Source organism: Lucilia cuprina, chromosome 5, assembly GCF_022045245.1.
Source record: "Lucilia cuprina isolate Lc7/37 chromosome 5, ASM2204524v1, whole genome shotgun sequence".
Taxonomy (NCBI): domain Eukaryota; kingdom Metazoa; phylum Arthropoda; class Insecta; order Diptera; family Calliphoridae; genus Lucilia; species Lucilia cuprina.
Window position 1 is genome coordinate 33,407,620 of NC_060953.1, and position 20,734 is coordinate 33,428,353.

General features: G+C 31.9%; 1 protein-coding gene across 2 annotated transcripts in view; it reads left to right on the top strand.

Moving 5' to 3' along the window:
• The first annotated feature begins 9,198 nt into the window (after positions 1 to 9,198).
• Positions 9,199 to 20,734, top strand: part of LOC111679357 (glutenin, high molecular weight subunit PW212) — a 13,123-nt gene continuing 1,587 nt past the window's right edge. For both annotated transcript variants that reach the window (XM_046951573.1, XM_046951574.1), the window contains exons 1-12: positions 9,199 to 9,313; positions 9,734 to 9,924; positions 16,395 to 16,432; positions 16,616 to 16,719; positions 16,786 to 16,869; positions 16,993 to 17,655; positions 17,719 to 17,787; positions 17,847 to 17,885; positions 17,995 to 18,087; positions 18,238 to 18,474; positions 18,531 to 20,492; positions 20,549 to 20,734. The exon at positions 20,549 to 20,734 is cut by the window's right edge and continues 161 nt beyond it. In XM_046951573.1, coding sequence (XP_046807529.1) covers positions 9,856 to 9,924; positions 16,395 to 16,432; positions 16,616 to 16,719; positions 16,786 to 16,869; positions 16,993 to 17,655; positions 17,719 to 17,787; positions 17,847 to 17,885; positions 17,995 to 18,087; positions 18,238 to 18,474; positions 18,531 to 20,492; positions 20,549 to 20,734 — 3,544 coding nt within the window. In that variant the 5' untranslated portion in view covers positions 9,199 to 9,313; positions 9,734 to 9,855. The remainder of the gene's footprint in view (positions 9,314 to 9,733; positions 9,925 to 16,394; positions 16,433 to 16,615; positions 16,720 to 16,785; positions 16,870 to 16,992; positions 17,656 to 17,718; positions 17,788 to 17,846; positions 17,886 to 17,994; positions 18,088 to 18,237; positions 18,475 to 18,530; positions 20,493 to 20,548) is intronic.

Genomic DNA, 20,734 nt, shown 5'->3' on the forward strand with positions numbered 1-20,734 from the left:
TTCTTGAGCTTTGCACTCTTTTGTCTTGGAATCCGAACAAAATTAAATCTTAAAAATGTTCAAAGCATAATTAAAACAAGTTTTAAGTTAATTTTTTTAATCATTTAAATAAAAAAAAAAACTAAAATGAAATTATGCTACAAAAAGAGAGAGAGAGATTATAAAGATATAATTTATTAGAATGTAGTATATATTTCTATGTACTTAAAAAAAAAACAAAACACATTACAGTATTTTCAATTAAATTTTTAATGTCATTTTACACTTAAAATATGTATTTTGTATGTAGTTAGAGATTCCAAAGAATTAAAAAGTATATAATTATTAAATTTAATAAAAAAAAATAATTTTAAGTTTTCATATGAGTATAAAAAAAACTTTGATTCTTGGCAATCAAAGTATTTGAAAGATGCTCGTAGACGAGATGATCTAGTCTTTAAAATTAGTTGAAAGTAACCGAATCATTCAAGTGAAAATTACGTAATGATTTGGTTAGTTTTGTTATTTTTAAATAAAAAAATAAATATAATTATAAAATAATTTTAGCAAATAACTATGGCCGTTTTTGGTGCAATATTCATATACATAGTAGATAACTAAAAATTTCGTTATTATTTTGAAATTGTATAAAAATTTGTCTATAACTATTTAAAAGTTATTGGATAAGTTCAGTTTGTCTGTTTAAGTTTAATCTGTCTTTTAACGAAGACAGTTTCTAAATTTATTTTTATAGTGAAAAAAGCATTTTAATTTTTTTAAATACATTTAATTTTATATTTTATTTTTTTACATATATTTTTTTTGTACAATATTAGTATTTATGCCAAATGTTATACATACAAATATATACATACAGCTAAATATACCAAAGAATACGTTAATAATAGAATTTATATCAACTTTTTAGTTTTACTACCTTTTAGACTTTATTACAAAAAAAAAAAAAAAAAACTTTAAATAAAAGAAAACCTCCAAAAACCGTAAAAATATAAAAATGTGTTTTATTTAAAAATTAGTTTTAAAGAATACTATAAAATATATATTTTTTAAATTATAATAAAAATAAATTACAATAATTAAACTTTTTCGACTTCATTTAATATGCATTTAATTGTTTAGTTTGAAAAGTTCGATCTTTACACTTTGCAAATATAACAATAAATTTGATTGGTTAACAGTAAATTTGATTGGTTCGATTAGTTCGAACAGTCAATAAATTTGAAGACACTCCATTTTGACCGGACCACTCTATTCGTAAGGATCATAAAGCTTAGATCCACCAAGGTTAGTTATAAAGTAACTGCTAAGAAAACAGGTTTTCTTAATGACAGGTCCTTTACAGTTTCTTTCTTTTCCCTATCTTTGCAACTGTGACATTGTTCATGGAAGCGGAGCCCAAGCCTACCTGCATGTCTGCTAAGCACCCAGTGACCTGGTATTACTGCTATCAACCTCGATATATCCTGACTATTTCGGTTTATAAAGTGTGTTGTGCGTTTCTCATTGAAACACACAATACAATAACTTGGCCCCTTTACATGCTTCTTGGCGATTCCACTTATTTTCAGCTTTTTTTAAGAAAAAATCTGAGGATAATGCATTTGATAAAACCTAATAGAGTTGCTACTGAAACGACGTTGGACATATCAGATCCCGTTCTGTCGAGCTCACCTGGCTGTTCATTTCAATAATAGTCCCTTTGATGTTTTGGTAACATCTGCCAAAATTATGAGACACCTGTTTCGTACTTTTTTTTAAATTTGGTCCTTTTTGGGTGCAAAAGGGAGAAAACTGTATTTAGCACAAATTACGGACTAACTCTGTAATATTTATTGTAATAAAAATTTTGCATTTCACTAGGGAAAAAAGGACCAAAAAGGGAAAAACGGGAAATTTAATTTTATTCAAACTCATTGAGACAATTTTTTTTTTTTTTTAATTTGAAAAAAAGTAGTCTATTTACTTACACAAAATAAGCTGTTCCTATATTATTTTGGAATTCGAGTAATGAAGCCTATAAAGGACCAAATTCGAGTAAATTGTTTGGTACTTTTTGAAAGCACTATCTTTCTGAAACAAATTGTATTCTTTATTAGTACTTTTCACATAGGTAAAATTTATTCCACTTTTGGTACTTTTTCTTTCCTCAAATGATACTCTTTGTTTGTTCTTTAATATGAATTCAAAACACATGATTATTAAACATACATGTTTCTCATTGAATAAGATTCTTTGAGAACTTTTAAGTACTTTTTATCTCATAAATGATACTTTTTTTAATTTTCTAAAATATTCAAGCTAGGAACATTAATTTTAACATACATGGTCTTGACTGAATAGTATTATGTAAGCGGGAACTATTTGGCACTTTTCTATTCTTCAAATAGTACCTTTCAGATTTTTTATAATGGTTAACCGGAAAACAGGGTCCTTATTTAATGAGAATTTATTGAGAGAGATTTTTGCACTTTTTCGTTTTTACGATGGTACTTTTTGACATTTTTACGCTATTGAACATATATATTGAAAATAAAATTTAAAATGTAGGGACCTTAGTAAATGATATTTTTTGAATTGTATAAAATATTGAACACAGAAAAATACAATTTTTGATTAAATGATAATCTATTAGAGGAATTTTATAATATTTTTTTTTTCAAAAAGTACTTTTGAAATTTTCTATGATGTGGAAGGTAAGTAAATGAAACTAAAAATATAAACTTCTTACTGAATGCGAATTTAATCACGTGATATTGAACGTATAAAACTGAAACATTAAAAAAACGTTTAATCAATTTTAATTTTCTATAAAGGTAAACAAAATTTTTCATGAATTTAAGTTAGGGTAGCGAAGCACCCAGGGTATGCTAGTTATTAAATAATCTGGTAGACTTTTTAACAAAAAACTGTAATGTAAAGAAGTTAAGCGTCAGAAAGCCCTAAAAAGTAATATAATAGACAATATATGGCGGTACAGTCATATTCTAACGTTTGTTTATGTTTGGTATATACATTTTGTAAAACATAACCTTTTTATAGCAACATTTGCATTTTAATTAGTTTTTTGTCTCTCCTGAAAAATTTTTAAAAGTGTTGTTACACCCTTTTGCATTTCAGGTGACGTTATGTTAACTCTGTACATGAAGTAGATTTTCCTAGTTCTATTGTGATCTACGATGATTTGACAAAATATTTTCAAAAATTGGCTCTTAAAAGAAGTGTTTAATAAATACCATCCTATAAATTTATTTTTTATAAGAAACCACCCTAATAAACATACATAAGTATGTCTTTATGAAACCATTTAGCAAATATGTAGTTAATTTAGTCCAAATATACATAAGGTTTTTAGTTTCTTTAACTTAATTTAGTACAGTTTAGTACACTGAATATTCGAAATCAATTACTCTTTCGATTGATAACCTTTGACCAAATAAAAAATAGAAATTCACGCAACATTTATTTTTAAAGTTTGTCTCATAGTTGTCGTCGTACAATGTATGCAAAAGATTATTTTAACTTAGAATTTAATCTAACTAAAAAGACAAACAATTTCCTATTTTGTATGTTTATGTTTAATTTTTAAAAAATTTATTTCGTAACATAAATCGAACGTATAACTTATCAGTATAAAATCTATTAGAAACTATGATTTTACATAGATAGACTGAGAAGCCATTCAAATTATCAAATGACAACTTTTACACTGGTGTAGATAGTATTAGATTAGAAAACATTTTATAAACATGAAAAATATGAATTGACACATTTTAAAGAATCTTCTTTAGATGTTCATAAAGTATTCAGAAATATTTTTATATGTATATATGTCACAATTATTAATATATGTATGTATGTATGTAACAAATAACAATATAATTGATATAGCTCTTTGGGGATTTTATAATTTACCATATGAGTAAATGAAAACATTAATTATTTTATACAGGCAATGTCGCCATTTAATTGAAAGATATTTTAATAACTTACATACAAGATCTAAAATTATAATAACGAATTCTTGTGGGTGTTGACCGAATACTAGTACACTATTGCACATAATGATACATACATAAACTAATCTCACCAAAGAACATTTCCTATTTAATGCTCCATTAATACTAACAGACCGAAACTATTTTCATTATATAAATTACAGTGACTTAAAGTCAACTATGTTCAAAATTTTTTTTACACATTTTCTTATTTGTTTATTACTGTTGTAATTTAAATGCGTACAATAACTAATTGATCAAAATTCCAGCCTGTGTATGATGAAGTAATAAGTAAATGAAAATAAGACCAAAAGGCAGCGGCAAATTAATTAAATCGAATTTTATATCATTTGAAGAAGAATATTGAAATGAATACAGGGACATTTATGTATAGTGTAATTTAGATTCGAAAAATAACTACAAACATATGGCAACGATCAATATAAGTCTTATATTATAAGAGAATACATTTTAGGAACATAATATTTATATCCTACACCACTTTAGTGGGGAGGGTATATTGGGTTTGTGCTGATGTTTGTAACATACAAAAATATTCGTCCCATACCTACCTTAAAGTAAATCAATCGGCTCAGAATCGTTTTCTGAGTCGATTAAGTCATGTCCGTCCGTCTGGATGGCTCACTAGCTGGCTTTCTATGTAATCCTTGTGCACAAGGTACAGGTCGCAATTTTCAAGATAATTTGATGAAATTTGGCGCACACTTTTTTTGGCCCAAGGACAAAGTCTATTGAAAATGGATAAAATCGGTCCATTAGTTTTATAGAACTTTTAATGACATTACGGATATTTGAAATGATCGGGCCAATACCTCTACCAACATATTTTCCCCTACTTTGAGCCCTCTTGTAAAAAATCTATTTTTTTTTGCCAAAAATAGGTAAAACTATTATAGAATAAAGTTAAAAACAAATCAAATGCTTTATTAATTAAAAATTATTAAAAATTACATTTTAAACATATTGACTGGTATAGGGCGTCATTTGGTTGGCTATGCCATGTAAAATATGTAAACATATTTTATACACTTTTTAGCATTAAAATATACTTTAAAACTCCAACCGACTAAAAAAGTTTATATATGTTTATACATACAGTCTTACATGTATGGAAAACAATAGCTTCAAAACCTAATGTTATGGGAAAAACCAGATTTGGGATCAGCATGACTCAATTTCCCGATATGTCTTAAAGGCATTTTTATTTATGAGCATAATAAATTCGGTAGGGTAATGAAAGGAGGAATTTCTCGTTTAATGAATGACAAATTATTAGCGACCTCAAATGCATTTAATTGTGTCTGAGTATATTAGTACTTTGTTACACAAAGACATAGCCTTTAGAGCATTGTATATTATGTATTACTTCAACCAAGTCTCAGGAAACATTGCTAGATATTCGACCCATTGAAACATATTAAAGTTGTAAGGCGGCGCTTACAGCCGAACTGCTCTTTACTTTAGGCGAATTGGCCAAAAGCGGTTATAGGACACGTTATCAATGTATACTGGCATATTGGAAGGTTATACACAATCATGGACGTGCCTGATCGTATACCAGACACCGAATATGTCGGAAACTTTGAAACTCTGTTACCAGATAAAATATTTTTGTCAAGCGGAACATTAGAGCAAATACTAGTAGGAATCCATTCTTACACGGATGACTCTAAATTGGAGGACAAAGTGGTGCTAAGTTCTTTATTAAAGAATCAGAAACAGAAATATACCACCGTTCACCAAATCATAACACAAGCTTCCAGGCAATAACGGAATGCGTAAATTGGATTAGAAAAAATATGGCGCCCACAGCGCTTATTATATTTACTGACATCCAGAAGGCAATTAGGACGATATCACGTGATAGGTAAGATTTGCATCATATGGGCACCAGCCCACTCGGCAGTAGTAGGCAACGAGAAGGCGAATGTACTAACTTTAAAGTGAAAGGAGCTCTAAGGAGTTAACCTGACAATCGCATAACGAATCGACGCAACAAAAACGGAACTAAAAATATGATAAAGAGAATCCCATAAGGCCTCTTGGAATAATGCAGGATTATTATTATTACGAGCACATCTATGCAAAATTGAACGTGCGGATTCAGACGAATGTAGAGCATGTGGAGAGGACAGTGAAACTCTGAAGCACATTCTTTCCCACTACTAGTCACTCGTAGAAGTTAGATCCAAGTACCTTGGAAGTGATGTTATTCTGGAAATTACATTCCTGACCAACACTGATTGGAAGATTAGTAGGAATTACATTTAGGAAACTGAGTTTATGAACACTGAAAAATGATTCATTCATAATTAAATTTTTATTATTTTTAAAGTTAACAGTAGCTTAGTAGTAAATCCATGAAAGACATAACGGATATTATTCCCAACAAAGACCAAGATTCCAAGCTTCAACCTGACACTGTTAAAGATTTACAAAACTCCCTCAACTTTCTTATTCATTATGGAAATTTAACATCCAAAATAGTGTCAAAAATACAATGTAGTATGATACTATAACTGTCGTAAGACGTTTGGGTTTAGATGGGGACTTAGTTTCAATATAATACTTCCAATTTTTAATCTTCAATTATACAAAGCAAGTGAGTTTTTAAAGTAAGAATTCTTTCCAGGAATGAGTGGTATAAGGGTAAGTTACCGAGCGAATATATCAAGGTATGTCTTTTTCAAAAAAGCTGGGATAAGTAAGACGGTGGGAGTCTTCCCAACAACTAAAGTGTTTTTCAGGTTAAAATATATGCGATTATGTCAGCCTTAAGGAATCCCTATGAGCTTAGAATTCGTAACAACAGAGGAATTTATGTCGATAGCCACTTCCACATTAGTCAGACAATAAAAAAAGGATTTGTCAAGTCTGGGTCGCCTATTTGACACCAACCTTGTTTGGGTCCCTTCGCAAATGGACTACTAGTGAAATAAACAGGAAGCTGAATTGTCTAGAACGAAATCAGGATAATGTGTGCTAGACAGACATGCTAGACATCTTAGCCAACACTTCAATGTATACTGTCGCAATTATAGCAACTGTAAAATATCTCACACTATTGTTTTAACTTTTGGTTAGACAATAAGGTATTCTATGCAGTTTAATAAATTCGCGACTGCAGGGTATTTTTAAAATTTGACTAAAAATTTAAATGTCAAATCATTTGCTTACAAACATGTGTAGATATAAATAACTAAAGATTTTTAATTCGATATGTAATAAAAAACTTAATGGATGTCAATACTTTCTTAAAATGGGTCAAAAGTCTATGACAAGTTAATGAATTAAAGAAAACACATCACATACATAAATAAAACTTAAGAAATACACTTGAGAATTATTTTTACCACACTGACTGCTCGCTGGGGTCATGCAAGAACATGAATAAATTTTGTGTGAAAATAGAATCAATTCAATTGTGTACAATAAGTTTAGCTTCTAGTGTTACCCACTGCAGCTTTTTTATATTTTTTTAGGAAATTCATTCGCTCTCAGCGTCTAATTGTGATGTTTTCACTTTTTATTAATGAATGATTTTTGCCTAGTTCTGATCGACGATTTCTTTAATGAATTAATGTTTCCTACCTGGCATGATTATATTTTCAAAAAGTAAAGTTTACAATTTAAATCCCGAAAAAGTTGTTCAGATAAAGATTCATCAAATGCACTTTCGTTTTATTTCATTTTTCCTTGTGTTTTGGGACCTTTATTATTTACCGCATCCAGAGGAATTGATTTCCATCGATTGGATTGCATTGGAAATCCCAAAATGCTAATGGTGTTAAACTACATAATCTGACATGTTACAACTTTTTGTGGAATTTAAGCGCCGTACGGGAATTATCAATCTATATGGATTGATTACAAAAATTGTTTCCTGATATTCCACCATTAAAGTGATCGCGAAATCAATTAGCATTCTTAAGAGTAACAAATCTCCAGGTGTGTGCAATTGAAGTAAGTCCCCCTTAAGAGTGTTGGAATAATACTCCCAATTTCCGATTATAATTAATGTACCAAAAAAGGACAACCACAAGTGGTACATAGTAATCTGCAGTGTATGATGAATTAGGTTATCGGCCAGATATGTTACAGAGTTTCTTTATCACATAAATTACAGAAGTATCTTTATCACATTAAGGGAATGGTGCTTGTCACTATATTTATGTTTCCTAGACTACGAGAAAGTCGTCGAAAATCTAAATCAGGATAGGATGGCAAGTCAGCAGTCCGATAAAACTTGGGCAATGGTATCCTTTTAGGATGTTTATTCTTACCACTGCTATTAAATATAGTTCTGGAAACTATCTTTGAAAACTATACTGCAACCAAAAAACTATATTGCAACCAATTTCCGTAACCTTACGATGGTTAAGGAATTGGCTTTGGTTTGAGCATATACAAATGTGGCTATGACACAAAGATAAAAAAACTCTCTGATTAATCCAATTCTGTATAAAAGACCACTTCATTCTTGATAGTAACAAAAAGATAAGTGTTTTAATTACACGCCAAATAACTACAATTCTCTTCTAACTGTTATGAAAAATCGCTAAAACAGCAAATTGACTACTTAAAGCTATCAATAGATACGATCTAAATGTTATGATAGGACTCATCATTTTCGCACCCTCCATTTCAAATTGAAATGTTTACACTCGTAAAACATAAAATAATGAAATCATTTTAACATTTTCTAACAATATCTGATGAATGGAATCGCAGGCTGGTCTTGCTGATATTGTTTCAGATGTATGCGATAATGCGAACCAAGATTCAAATTATGAATAACAGCACACACACATGGAAACATACTAACAAAATTATGTATCTGTGTTTTGTATGTATTTGAGTTTATTGTTGTAGTTATATGTGGAGCTCTCATGGATCCTACTATAAAAGTTACAACAAAAACAAAACTTAATAGTAATCGAAATGTAAAAACAACGACAAAATACATATGTACATACATCAGTGTTGTTTCATTGTTGGGCTGTGTTGAATTTCATTTGAATGTGAGAAAAGAAAAACAACAGCCAAACGAACGAGCGAACATATACAAACGATCATCCATACGATCGATCAAGAAAAAGTATCTTTGTGCAATTGTGTGTCTTAATGTCTTTTTTAGTTTGGTTTAGTTTTGTTTTAATTTTAATTTATTTTCTGAATAAATTTCAATATTTTTTAAGTATAGCTCTTAGTTCTTTTGAAAATTGTGCGTTATTTGGAATCCAGCAGTTGTCGCGATCGGAAGCATTTGAAAACGTTACAATTTCCTGCGTTGAAAAGTAATTATAATTATTATGTATTTCAATACACAGAAAAAAACACTATTGAATAAAAGAAGCTTATCAAAATTAAATGTCGTTTGAGAGAACTGAAATCTAAAAAAAGGATTTATTTCAGATATTAATAAATACATAACAAAAATAAAAAATTAAATGTTTTAAAACAATGAAAATAAAACCCTTTTAACAAAAGAAAATAATTCAAAAATTTATTTAAATTAAAATAAAATATATTAAAAAATAAGTGAAGCTATAAAAAATGTGTTTTAAAATTAACGACACTTGTTTAATCGCTTGTCTACAGATAATAGATTGTTTCAATAATACATACATAAAAAATAATTGAGAAATAAAAAAAATATTATTAAAAATACAAAGAATTGTGCTAAAAAGTTATAATTCATTTCAATCTCATTTTAGTTTGCTGTCATTTTATGTGGAATTAAGTCGTGTCTTAGCAACGACATAATAATAAAAATCTAATCGAATTTAAAAGTGTTTACAGAAGTTAATTCGAATATATTTTTGGATTAACAAGAAAAATGTTGCCCTTTCGTTGGGGCCTGCTTGGTGTGGCGCTATTAGTCGCCTTTACACATGGAGCATCAATTGTAAGTGAAAACGATTATAATAAAAATAATAAAATATAAAACTGATTAAAATTTTTTTTTAAATAATGTCTATAAATAAACTTAATTAAAAAAGTGTTAATCTTATTAAGAAAATTTTTTTAAGACAAGTATCGAAAATTAACGTGTTTTCATGAAATATCGACAAGATTGTTTTAAATAGTAAATTATTAAGGAAATTACATCAATCTTAGAAAAGATTTTACATTTGTTCTGGTTAATAAAAAATTCATTCGATCGGATGCGAATTAATTAAAATAATGCCAATAACTATTTGCATGATCGGGTTAAACAGAATAATATTTAATGCAAAGTATCTTAAAGTTGTGTATGTATTAATATTAAAACCTCTTTTTTCTAATTTTTGAAAAATTAAAAAAAATAATAATTTTGTACAATAATAATATGCATTTTAATATATTTCGATTTAAGAAAATAAAAAAATCTAAATCCGTAAATAACGCAAAAATATTTTGCTTGCGTTCCTTTGGATTTTAATGCATGAGTGTCGCCGAATGGAGATGTACATTTAAAATAGTTTTCCAATTAATTTTGAAAATTATATGTTACCAACAGGGCAAGGATTTCTATGCAAATCCATGTTTGTAGTCAGTAACTCAAAATAATTTTTAACTAGTTTTCTTTTCGAATCAAAGAATTTACTAAAAATGGCATAGATTTGTTGTTGGATATTTTGATATAAATAAATAAATAAATAAATAAATTGCATATTTTGCTTTAAATTGCACATATTTTGCATATTTCCAACATTTTTATAGCATATTTAACATATTATTTAATTTTTCTAAAACAAATTGTTTTGTTTTCTCTGTATTTCATATTTTTACAAAAATTTGGTATTTAGTAAATTCTAAATATGTAAAAAATATAATACAAATAATATTTACTTATTTAGAATCTTTCTTAAATAAATATCAACAAATTTCGATTTAACAACAAAATAAAAAGTTTTATGAAATACAATTTTTCATAGTTTTATTTAATTTTTAAAACCACAATAGTGCGGAAGGTATTTTGAGTTTGTGCTGTAACGTCCAAATTATTGGTCCTTAAAGTATCGGTTCAGTATCAATTTCTAAGTCTGACCTTCTGTGTGTCCACATAAAAATATAACTTGATAAAATTTTGTTCTTACATCTCTCTCAGGTCCATAATTCACTTCAAAACATTACCAAACGATAAAATTAGGAAGAAATATAATTTATACAAAAATACATTCATTCACCAAATTTATTAGAATTGCTATCAAGCTTTCCACTTGTTGTTGTTTTGTGATTCTCGAGGTCGTGGTTACTATTCATCATTCGGTTTAGGACATATCAAAACTTCACAACTCTTTTCTTAGAATTCTTGTTTTTTTATATCAGTTGTTTAAGAATAAAGCTGTTGAATACTAATGGCAATTTTATTGACATTCTTTATCCGAATTTTTATTTATTTTTTTTTTTTTTGCTAAACATAGGATATTTTCTTTTAGCTTTTTCCATAAGTACAGGTTTTATTTTGAAGTTAATTTTAAATAATTTGACACAAATGTTTTGCTGTATTCTTCGCACGAAGTGCATAAAATGTATTAAGTGTCGGTCCACGATTTCTTATAGCCCATACAAGTGGTTCCACGATTTCTTATAGCCCATACAAGTGGTTCCACGATTTCTTATAGCCCATACAAGTGGTTCCTCGAAAACAATATTAGAGAGTAATTAATATGTTGAGCAGATAGTAATCGTAATTGAATATAGACAAAGCTATTATTTTTTTGCTACACTGATTTTAATGAGAATCGGTCCATTTATGACCAAAGCTCCTATACGAATATATTTATATAAATAAATTGTTTTAAATTACGAGAATAGTAATGAAATTTGAATAAAAAAAATTATACAAGAAAGTGGTTAAGCTACAAGAAAATCAATCGTCACTCCATAGATTACAAAGAGAGAGAGAGTCAGAAAGCTAGTCCACAGATTGTCTTTCTTAAATACATTGACTCTTTGTCGAACTGCTGGATTGTTATACATTAGGGTGACCCCAAAAAATAAGTTGCTGATGTTCCCACTGAAAATAAAAATTTAGTTCATTTTAAGATATCATTTCTTAAAATTGTTGTCCTGACGTCAATATTTGACGAGCTGGATCAAAGGATAAAAAGGCCCTTTTTGAAGGTTTTTATGACTTTTTTATATTTCTGACAATTACATTATAAACCTCATATTATTTCACCGTAATGGTTTTTTTCAGTTTTTGAAATGAGATAAGCTTTGTATTTGTATTCATTTGTTTTCATTCCATTATAATTTAAAATTTTAAACTTTTTCAATAACTATACTAAATAAATTAAATCTAGATTGAATTTTTAAAAACGGAAATTTTTGATTACATTTAAAAGGTCTTTCAAGGACCTTTTTTATGATACCAAAAATTATATATATACTTCCATTTGTATATAAAACTATTTCTATGAGTAAGTGCGGGAGAGAGCCTTATATGGGTTCTTATTGCTTTATGAAACAATGTTATTTAATTTCTTAGAAGCAAGATTTATAATTAGGTATAATTAAATAATTTGATGATTTAAACAGGAGCGTTTCTAATAATCGATAAATGACATTAATAAATTTATAGGAATTGAGGTAAATTCCGAAATGACAAGGAACGAAATTTTTATATTGTCCCAAAAACATTTTAAATATACTCATACTGCATTACGGTATCATATATAGTTAGTTTAAAAGGATCGTGTATATACATCAAATCCGCAGAAATACACTTAGGCCTCCAAGGACCTGTTGTATACTTCTTCACCAGTGTCTTAGGAGGGAATCGAATCCACCACCTCTGGAAAGCCATAAACAAAGTACTAAAGTTGTATTAGAAAAGAGTAGATGCTGGATGAACTTTTAGCCTTATTTTAAACATTTATCAAAGGTTTATAGAACAAATTTTTTATGAAAATTTGATTTATAAACTCTTAATAAGAGTTTATTAATAAGACCTTTACCACCTTATACAAAAACGATTGTTAAGTTAAAATTGTTATTAAAACCTATTTTTATATGGAAAAAGTGTGTAGAAAACCAATATTAACTTTAATAATCGTTTTTGTAAAAGACCCATAATAATTGAACAATTTAATGTCGGTTTCTCTAAATGCATTTTCATTCTTACAAATATATTGAAAACAATAAATAATTTGTTTTGTAGTATATATAGGCAATTTCGCACCAAGGTTAGTACTATTGGATAGTAGGCTAGAAACACATTTGAGCTCTATTGATCAAGAACTGGCAAACTTAGAGGTGCTTAAAAGTTAGACAATTTGGTCATACAGGGTTTTATGAGTGTAACTTTTCACCTATTGGTCCTACCACAAATTGTCCAAAGAAGTTCAGATAGCCATTTCTTCATCTTCAAGCTTATACAATTTCTTTTAAGGTCTTTTTAGTCATATAATGGGATGCAAGTGGGTATCTATCCAAAATATTTATTAAAATATTTGACACTTAATTTTTCCCAAAATGGACGTTTTTGTACCTTTTTTGTTTTTTTTTTTTAATCTAAGCTTGGAGCAAATTTAATCAAAATCGATTTTTTGAGTTGGGTCACTTCATATGAAATCGCTTATATGTATATTCTAGAAAGTTATAGATAGAGGAGTCAATTAAGACATGTCTGTCCGTCTTTGTATCTGTTAAAATAATTTTTTGGAGATCCCAGATATCAAAATTATCAATAATTCTGTCGAGAGGTTTCATATTTAAAATCAGCAACATCCGTACATAAATAACGGTTATATGTGCAACATTGCTTATTGAAATTTTGTGTTTTGCGTATTCTATTTTTGGTGTTTTTTACCCATACCACTTCCGAAACGTATTCCATTAAGCGACCGTAAAGCCTTTAAAGGAATTTATATAAGCATTTTTACGCGAAAATAAAGATGTACGTTCGTGAGCTACACGTGTAATAAAAATGTCCTTTTAATTTATTTCTATATTATTTGTTTGTTTTTATTTTAAGTTGCTCCCTTAGCAGTATGATACGACTAAGGAGGGATTATTTGTCCTCGAAATATTCATAACGCCATCACCAATTAAGGCTTTCGCCTAAAAGAGCCTCGTCCAAGTACTACCAATACGACCTATATCTTCGTATAGGAAGCTGGAACTCCGATCCTAAGTTTACTGGTCTCCACCAAAATCTTAAATGAGTTTTGTTTAGTACTCCACCATGTTTCAAAGAAAATTTTAGGTTATCAAATAAAATGCATGTGGGTAATGCATAAAGCTTCGAAGAACCGTAAAGAAGCGAAAAAGAAGTATAATTTACTCCATGGAAATGCTGAAAAAGTCATGAAGAAGTTATGATTTTAACACAAGCTTTTCATAGGAGAGATGTCCTTTTTATTTGATTCCAAATTTACTAGAAAGTGAAATTGTAGTATTATCGAATACAATTAATTTGGCTCAAATAAAATTAACATAAATAACTTGCATTTATCAATTAACTCCAAAACTATTTTGTTAATTTTTGTAAAAGTTCTGCTGTTGGTATAAAAAAACACTTATATGTTAAAACAAGTAAGAAATTATAGTTAGGCGACCCGTTACAAAAATAACAAGTAAGAAGATACAGTCGGGGGAGGCTGACCTTATAATTCCCTACACCTGTATACGAATAAAATGTGTTTTAGTTTTTAAAATAAAGCATTTAAGTTGAATTGTACCTTGCCTCAGATATACTTAAGCCATTTATTGTTTAATAAAACTGTGGATATTTAATTGACATTTTGATTGGTTCTAGAATCATGTAGGTCATCAAGGCTAGTATATAACATGGTTTTGCAGCTTTTTGTCGAGATACGAGTATATTTAACATAAAATGATGAACAATAGGCTTCGTCCCTTGGACAAAAGAAAATCATGTACCAAAATTCATTGAATTATCATCAAAACAGCGACCTGTAGTTTGATTACCAGGTTTACATGGACTGACAGACGGACGGACATAGCTAAATCGACTCAGAAAATGATTCTGAGCCGATTGGTATACTTTGAGTTGGTATAGGACCAATGTTATTGTGCGTTACAAACATCAGCACAAACCCAATATACCCCCTACTAAAGTGGTGTAGGGTATAAAATGTGATTTAATTTTCATAAAAAATGCATTTAAGTTGAATTGTACTTTGCCCTAGATATAACATATACCATAAGCCATTTATTGTTGGATAAAATTTTTGACATTTGAGTCAAATTTTGAAGGGGGTTTTTTAAAGAAGCTAGGGTCAAATGAGGTCCTATAATTATGAAATTCATGAGGCTCATCAAGGCTATTATAGAACTTTGTCGAGATACGAGTATATTACACATAATTATGAACTTTAAAGCCGTATTTGGCGGGATCAGTTGTATGGTGGCTAGGTGAAATATTAGGCCGATGTTAACCATTTTCAATAGTTACAAATATCACAAGTTTTACAAGGTAGTTCCATTATAAAGTTTACATGGAAGGACGGACATAGCTAAATCGACTCAAAAAATAATTCTATGCCGATTGATATAATTTAAGGTGGGTATAGCACCAATATTATTGTGCGTTATAAACATCAGCGCAAAACCAATATACCCTTCCCACTAAAGTGGTATAGGGTACTTCTATATGTGGTGTCTCTTTCAAATAATCAAAGAACATTTATATTCCTTCCGTTAACCAATTTTTGCTTAGTTTTCCTTTATTGATGAATTTGGCGTAATTTTTGCCTCTATTGTTTTAATTTCATTTATTTTGTTGTTTACAATTGTCAAGTGTTTTAATGAACTCCGCTAAGATGTAGTATCATAAAACTAAGGATCTATGTATTTCAAATTTTTTCTCTATTGAAAACGAATTTAAGTTAAGAATAAAATTTAATTTGCTTAAGCCATTTTACTTAAATTTTAAAGCTTCCGTTTTCTATTTAAAAATTAACAGGAAATTACAAAGATCTATGATAAGAATTAAATAATATGCTGCGCCGAAAAAATGAAAGACCAAGGTCATATAAATATATTTGAAAAATATTAATTAGAACAAGAAATAAAAAATAATGAAACTGAATCAGTGAAAAAAAACACACAAAAACAAGTGATGCGTGTAATTAATCCGTGAATAGCTAAGAAAAAGTAGGTCTTCTTATTGATAAAGTTGACATTTGAAATGAACTTAATATTTCAAACACTTAATCACAGTTTTTTTAGTATAATTTAAAACTTAAGAAATTATTAAATACAAAACAAACAAGTAAAATGTATTTTTATTATTATTTAATATTAATGAAATTAAATAATTATTATAAATAATTCAAGGTTACATTAGAATTAAATATATTAAATAAGTATGTGTATTGCAAAAGTTTTGTAGAATAATTTGTGTTTTTTTATGTTTTACAGAACTCAGCTGATGAAGTTCAAAGATCCAAAAGAAGCTAGTAAGTTGATATTTTTATACATCTTGTAATCACGACCCGCTCTCGAAAGAATGATAATGTTGTCTTCCAATTGTAGTTTTATTTTACATATATTTTTTAAGGACTTTTTTCTCATAATCTCCTAATATATGCATTTTCGTATGTAAATGTATTATTAAATAAAAATTTAATATTATTCTGTAGCAAACGTGGACAAACTCAATCACAGTACTTAAATTTTGGACAACCTGAACTTGATGGTAAAGCAGAGGCTGAAGCTACAGAAAATGGTTCCAGATCTACAGTTTGTATGTACAGTTTTTATTTTATTTGAAAAATTGTGTGTTAAGAGTAAAAATTTTATTTTGTTGCAGCTGGAACCCATGGTATGGGACAAGCTCAAAGTCAATTCTCAAGTGGAGACTGCAGTGGCTGTGGTGTTGGTAGTCCCCTTTATGGTAATTTACTACATATGTATTTTTAGTATATAAATATCGATCATAATCCCTTCGAAAATCTTAAAAATCAAGTAGCTTTTTATTATTCCTAATTTAATTACATTTATTATATCCATTTTTAAGATTATTCTACTGGATCGCCGGACCCTCTTAGATTGGACGGAAATGTTATCTCTTATTCAGATGGTAAACCATCATCTATAATTGGAATTACTGGAACACAACCAGGTGGAGGTTTTGATACTGGTGCTGGTGGTGTAGGTCAGGTCGGTAGACCTGGTGGTGTTTATGGTTCAGGTATTGGAGGTACACCTGATCAAATGGGTCAGCCTGGTATTGGTGGTTACGCTCCAGGTACTGGTGCCGTAGGATCTCCAGGAACTGTTGGTGCTGGACAAATTGGAAGACCCGGTATGGGCGGAGCATTTGCTCCAGGTGCTGGATACTCCCCCAGTGATGGTGGTGCAGGTCAAACTCCAGGAACTGCTGGTGCTGGACAAGTTGGAAGACCCGGTATGGGAGGAGTCTTTGCTCCAGGTACTGGCTATGCCCCCGGTGCTAGTGGTGCAGGTCAAGCTCCAGGATCTGCTGGTGCTGGACAAGTTGGAAGACCGGGTATGGGAGGGGTCTTTGCTCCAGGTACTGGATATGCTCCCGGTGCTGGTGATGCAGGACAAGCTCCAGGAACTGCTGGACAAGTTGGAAGACCCGGCATGGGAGGAGCCTTTGCTTCAGGTACTGGATACGCTCCTGGTACCGGTAGTGCGGGACAAGTAGGAGCACCAGGTAATTAATCGAATAAATATTCTTTATATGAAAAATATTTCATCTGTTCGCATCATTCTTAAGGAACTTCATACGCCCCTGGTTATGGCCCAACTGCTGGTAGTGGTGGTATTGGACAACAAGGTGCTCCAGGTATTAATAGACATTACCAACATTTAATAATTGTCAAATAATATTAATTTACTTAACAGGAACGGCATATGGTCCAGGTTCTGGAGTTCAGCCATCAGGTATATTAAGTTATTATAGTATTAGTTTAATTAAACATATAGATTAAAAAATTTCCAATCTTAAACATATAAATTGAACATATTAAATTTGCAATATTTTATATTACAGGTGTTGGAAAACCTAGTTTTGGTGGAATGGGACAACAAGGACAGAGACAGCCACAACTGATCGCACCACCTGGAGTATTGCCAGGACAAGGGGGTATGTATATTGTCATTAATTTCCTCAAAAAACGATATTCAATTTGAAATATTTTAAGTACAAATTTACGAACTGGTGCAAACATATTCAACAATGCCATTTATAATCAAGTAGAATTTATTTTTATTTATATCCTTATATAATTTACAGGGCAACATCCTGGTGCTACTTTCGGTCCTCAAATGCCTGGTTATGGTCAAGGTACAGGTCAACAAATACAACCTTCTGGCAAACAACATATTCCCCGATATGGTGCTGGTGTCCAACAGGTACCGTCATATGGTACCGATGGCCGTCAACCAAGTGCTAGCGGCCCTTCGTATGGACAGCCCGGACAACAGGCTCCTGGTCAACAAATTGCACAACCTGGAACATTCTATAGACCAAGTAAACGAATATATCAAAACCTTTAAATACATTTTTAAATTTCTAAATAATTAAAGGTGCTGGTTTCGCTCCCGGTCAACAAAAAGCACCACAATATGTTACTGACCAACAGGCCACCGGTTATCCTCAACAACCTGGTTTTGCACCAGGCTATGGAGGAGCTGTAAGACAACCAGGTGGAGCTGTACAACCTGGCACAGGACCACAACAAATTATGCAACAACCCGGTGCAGGTATTATTGGAAGACCCGGAGCTGGTGGAATCCAACAAGGTGTAGGTGGGGGTTTTGGACAAACAACAGGAACTGGTGGTGGTATTGGTCAACAACCTGGAAGTGGAGCTCAACCCGGGTATCAAACGCAACCTGGAGGTGTTTATGGTCAACCAGGAACCAGTGTTCCTTCCGGTCAAGAAGGAGGTTATCAAACTGGTGGCGCTTTTGGTCAACCTGGTACGGGAGTTCAGCAAGGCCGTGTTCAACCAAGTGGAGGTCTTGTTCAACCTAGTTCAGATGGCCAACAAGGTGGTGCTCAGCCTGGTGGCGGCTTCAGACATCCCGGAGCACAACCTGGTGCTGCATTTGGACAACCCGGAACCATCGGACAACCTGGTGCAGGTGTTCAGCAAGGACGAGTTCAACCAAGTGGTGGATTTGTTCAACCGGGTACAGGAGTTCAACAAGGAGGTGTTCAACCAGGTGCCGGCTATAGACAACCCGGATCTGGAATGCAACCTGGTGCTGGATTTGGCCAGCCTGGTGTTGGCTACGGCCAACCTGGAGTACAACAAGGTGCTGGCGTACAACAAGGAGTTGGTGTACAACATGGCCGTGTTCAACTAAGTGGCGGATTTGTGCAACCAGGTACTGGAGTTCCACATGGAAGTGTTCAACCAGGTACTGGAATTCAACATGGAGGAGTTCAACCAGGTACTAGCTTTGGTAGACCTGGAGCTGGTGCACAACCTGGTGCTGGTTTTATTCAACCCGGTTCTGGTGATGGCTATGGTCAACCAGGATCAGGAGTTCAACCTGGAACAAGTTATATTCCTCAAGGTGTAGGTGTTCAACCTGGTACCGCCTATGTCCAACCGGCTGTAGGAGTTCAACAAGGTTCAGGAGTATCACATGGTGTTGGTCAACAAGGTATATTAACTCAGCCAGGTGCTGGTTTCGGTCAACCCGGTGCTGGATATCAACCTGGCGCAGGTTTGACGAAACCTGGAACTGGAGTTCCTCAAAGACCTACAGGTGTACAACAAGTACCCAGTTATGTTCCCGGATATGGACAGCAAGGTGCAGGAACTCAACCAGGAACTGGAGTTGGTTTTGGTCAACAACCTCAAATGACATTCGATCAACCAGGTTCTGCTCAACAAGGTGGTGTTCGTCTAAGCGGTGGTTTTGTGCAACCGGGACGTATGCAACCCAGTGCTGAATATGGCCAACCAGGAGCAGGAATGGGTCAACAAGGTCAAACAGGAGTTGGTCAACAAGGTAGTGCTCAGCCAGGAACTGGTTTTGGTCAATATCCTGGATCCGGTTTCACCCAACCTGGTGCTGGTTTTATTCCCCAGCCCGCAGGAGGCTTACAACAAGGTGCAGGAGTACAACAAGGAGCTGGAATTCAACAAGGAGCTGGAGTTCAACAAGGCGTTGGTGTTCAACAAGGAGCTAGTGCTCAACAAGGTACAGGCTTTGGTCCCGGCTATGATAGCACTTATGGTCAACAACCTGGAGTTGGTGGAGTTTATGATCAAGTTAGTGGTGGTCAACCTGGTACTGGTGTTCAATATGGCCAACCCGGATTTGGTCAACAAGGAGCTGGACAAACAAGTGGAGCTGGAGTTCACGCCCCAGGTGCTGGTGTCCAAACAGGTTATGGCCAACCTACCGGCACAGGTGTTTCAGAATACGGTCAAGGTCCACAACAAATTGTTCAACCCGGTTTGGCCTACATTCCTGGCGGTGTACAACCTTCCGGAGTACAACAAGGAATTGCAGGATCTGGAGGTTTAGGTAAGAATTTGTAGTCATAGTGAATAATGAGAGTTGTATACATATGTAATTTTTAGTTGCTGGTGTGGGTGGTGCTGACGATGCTTTCTCACAAGCTGAATCATCTATTGGTAATGGACAAGCCGCTGCAAGTGCTCAAGGTAAAAAGAATGGTGGCACGGCAAAAACACAAGTACAGGGTACTTACAGTTCAAGCGGATCCTTCAGTGCTAGTGCTATGACCTCAGATAGTGACCGTTCAG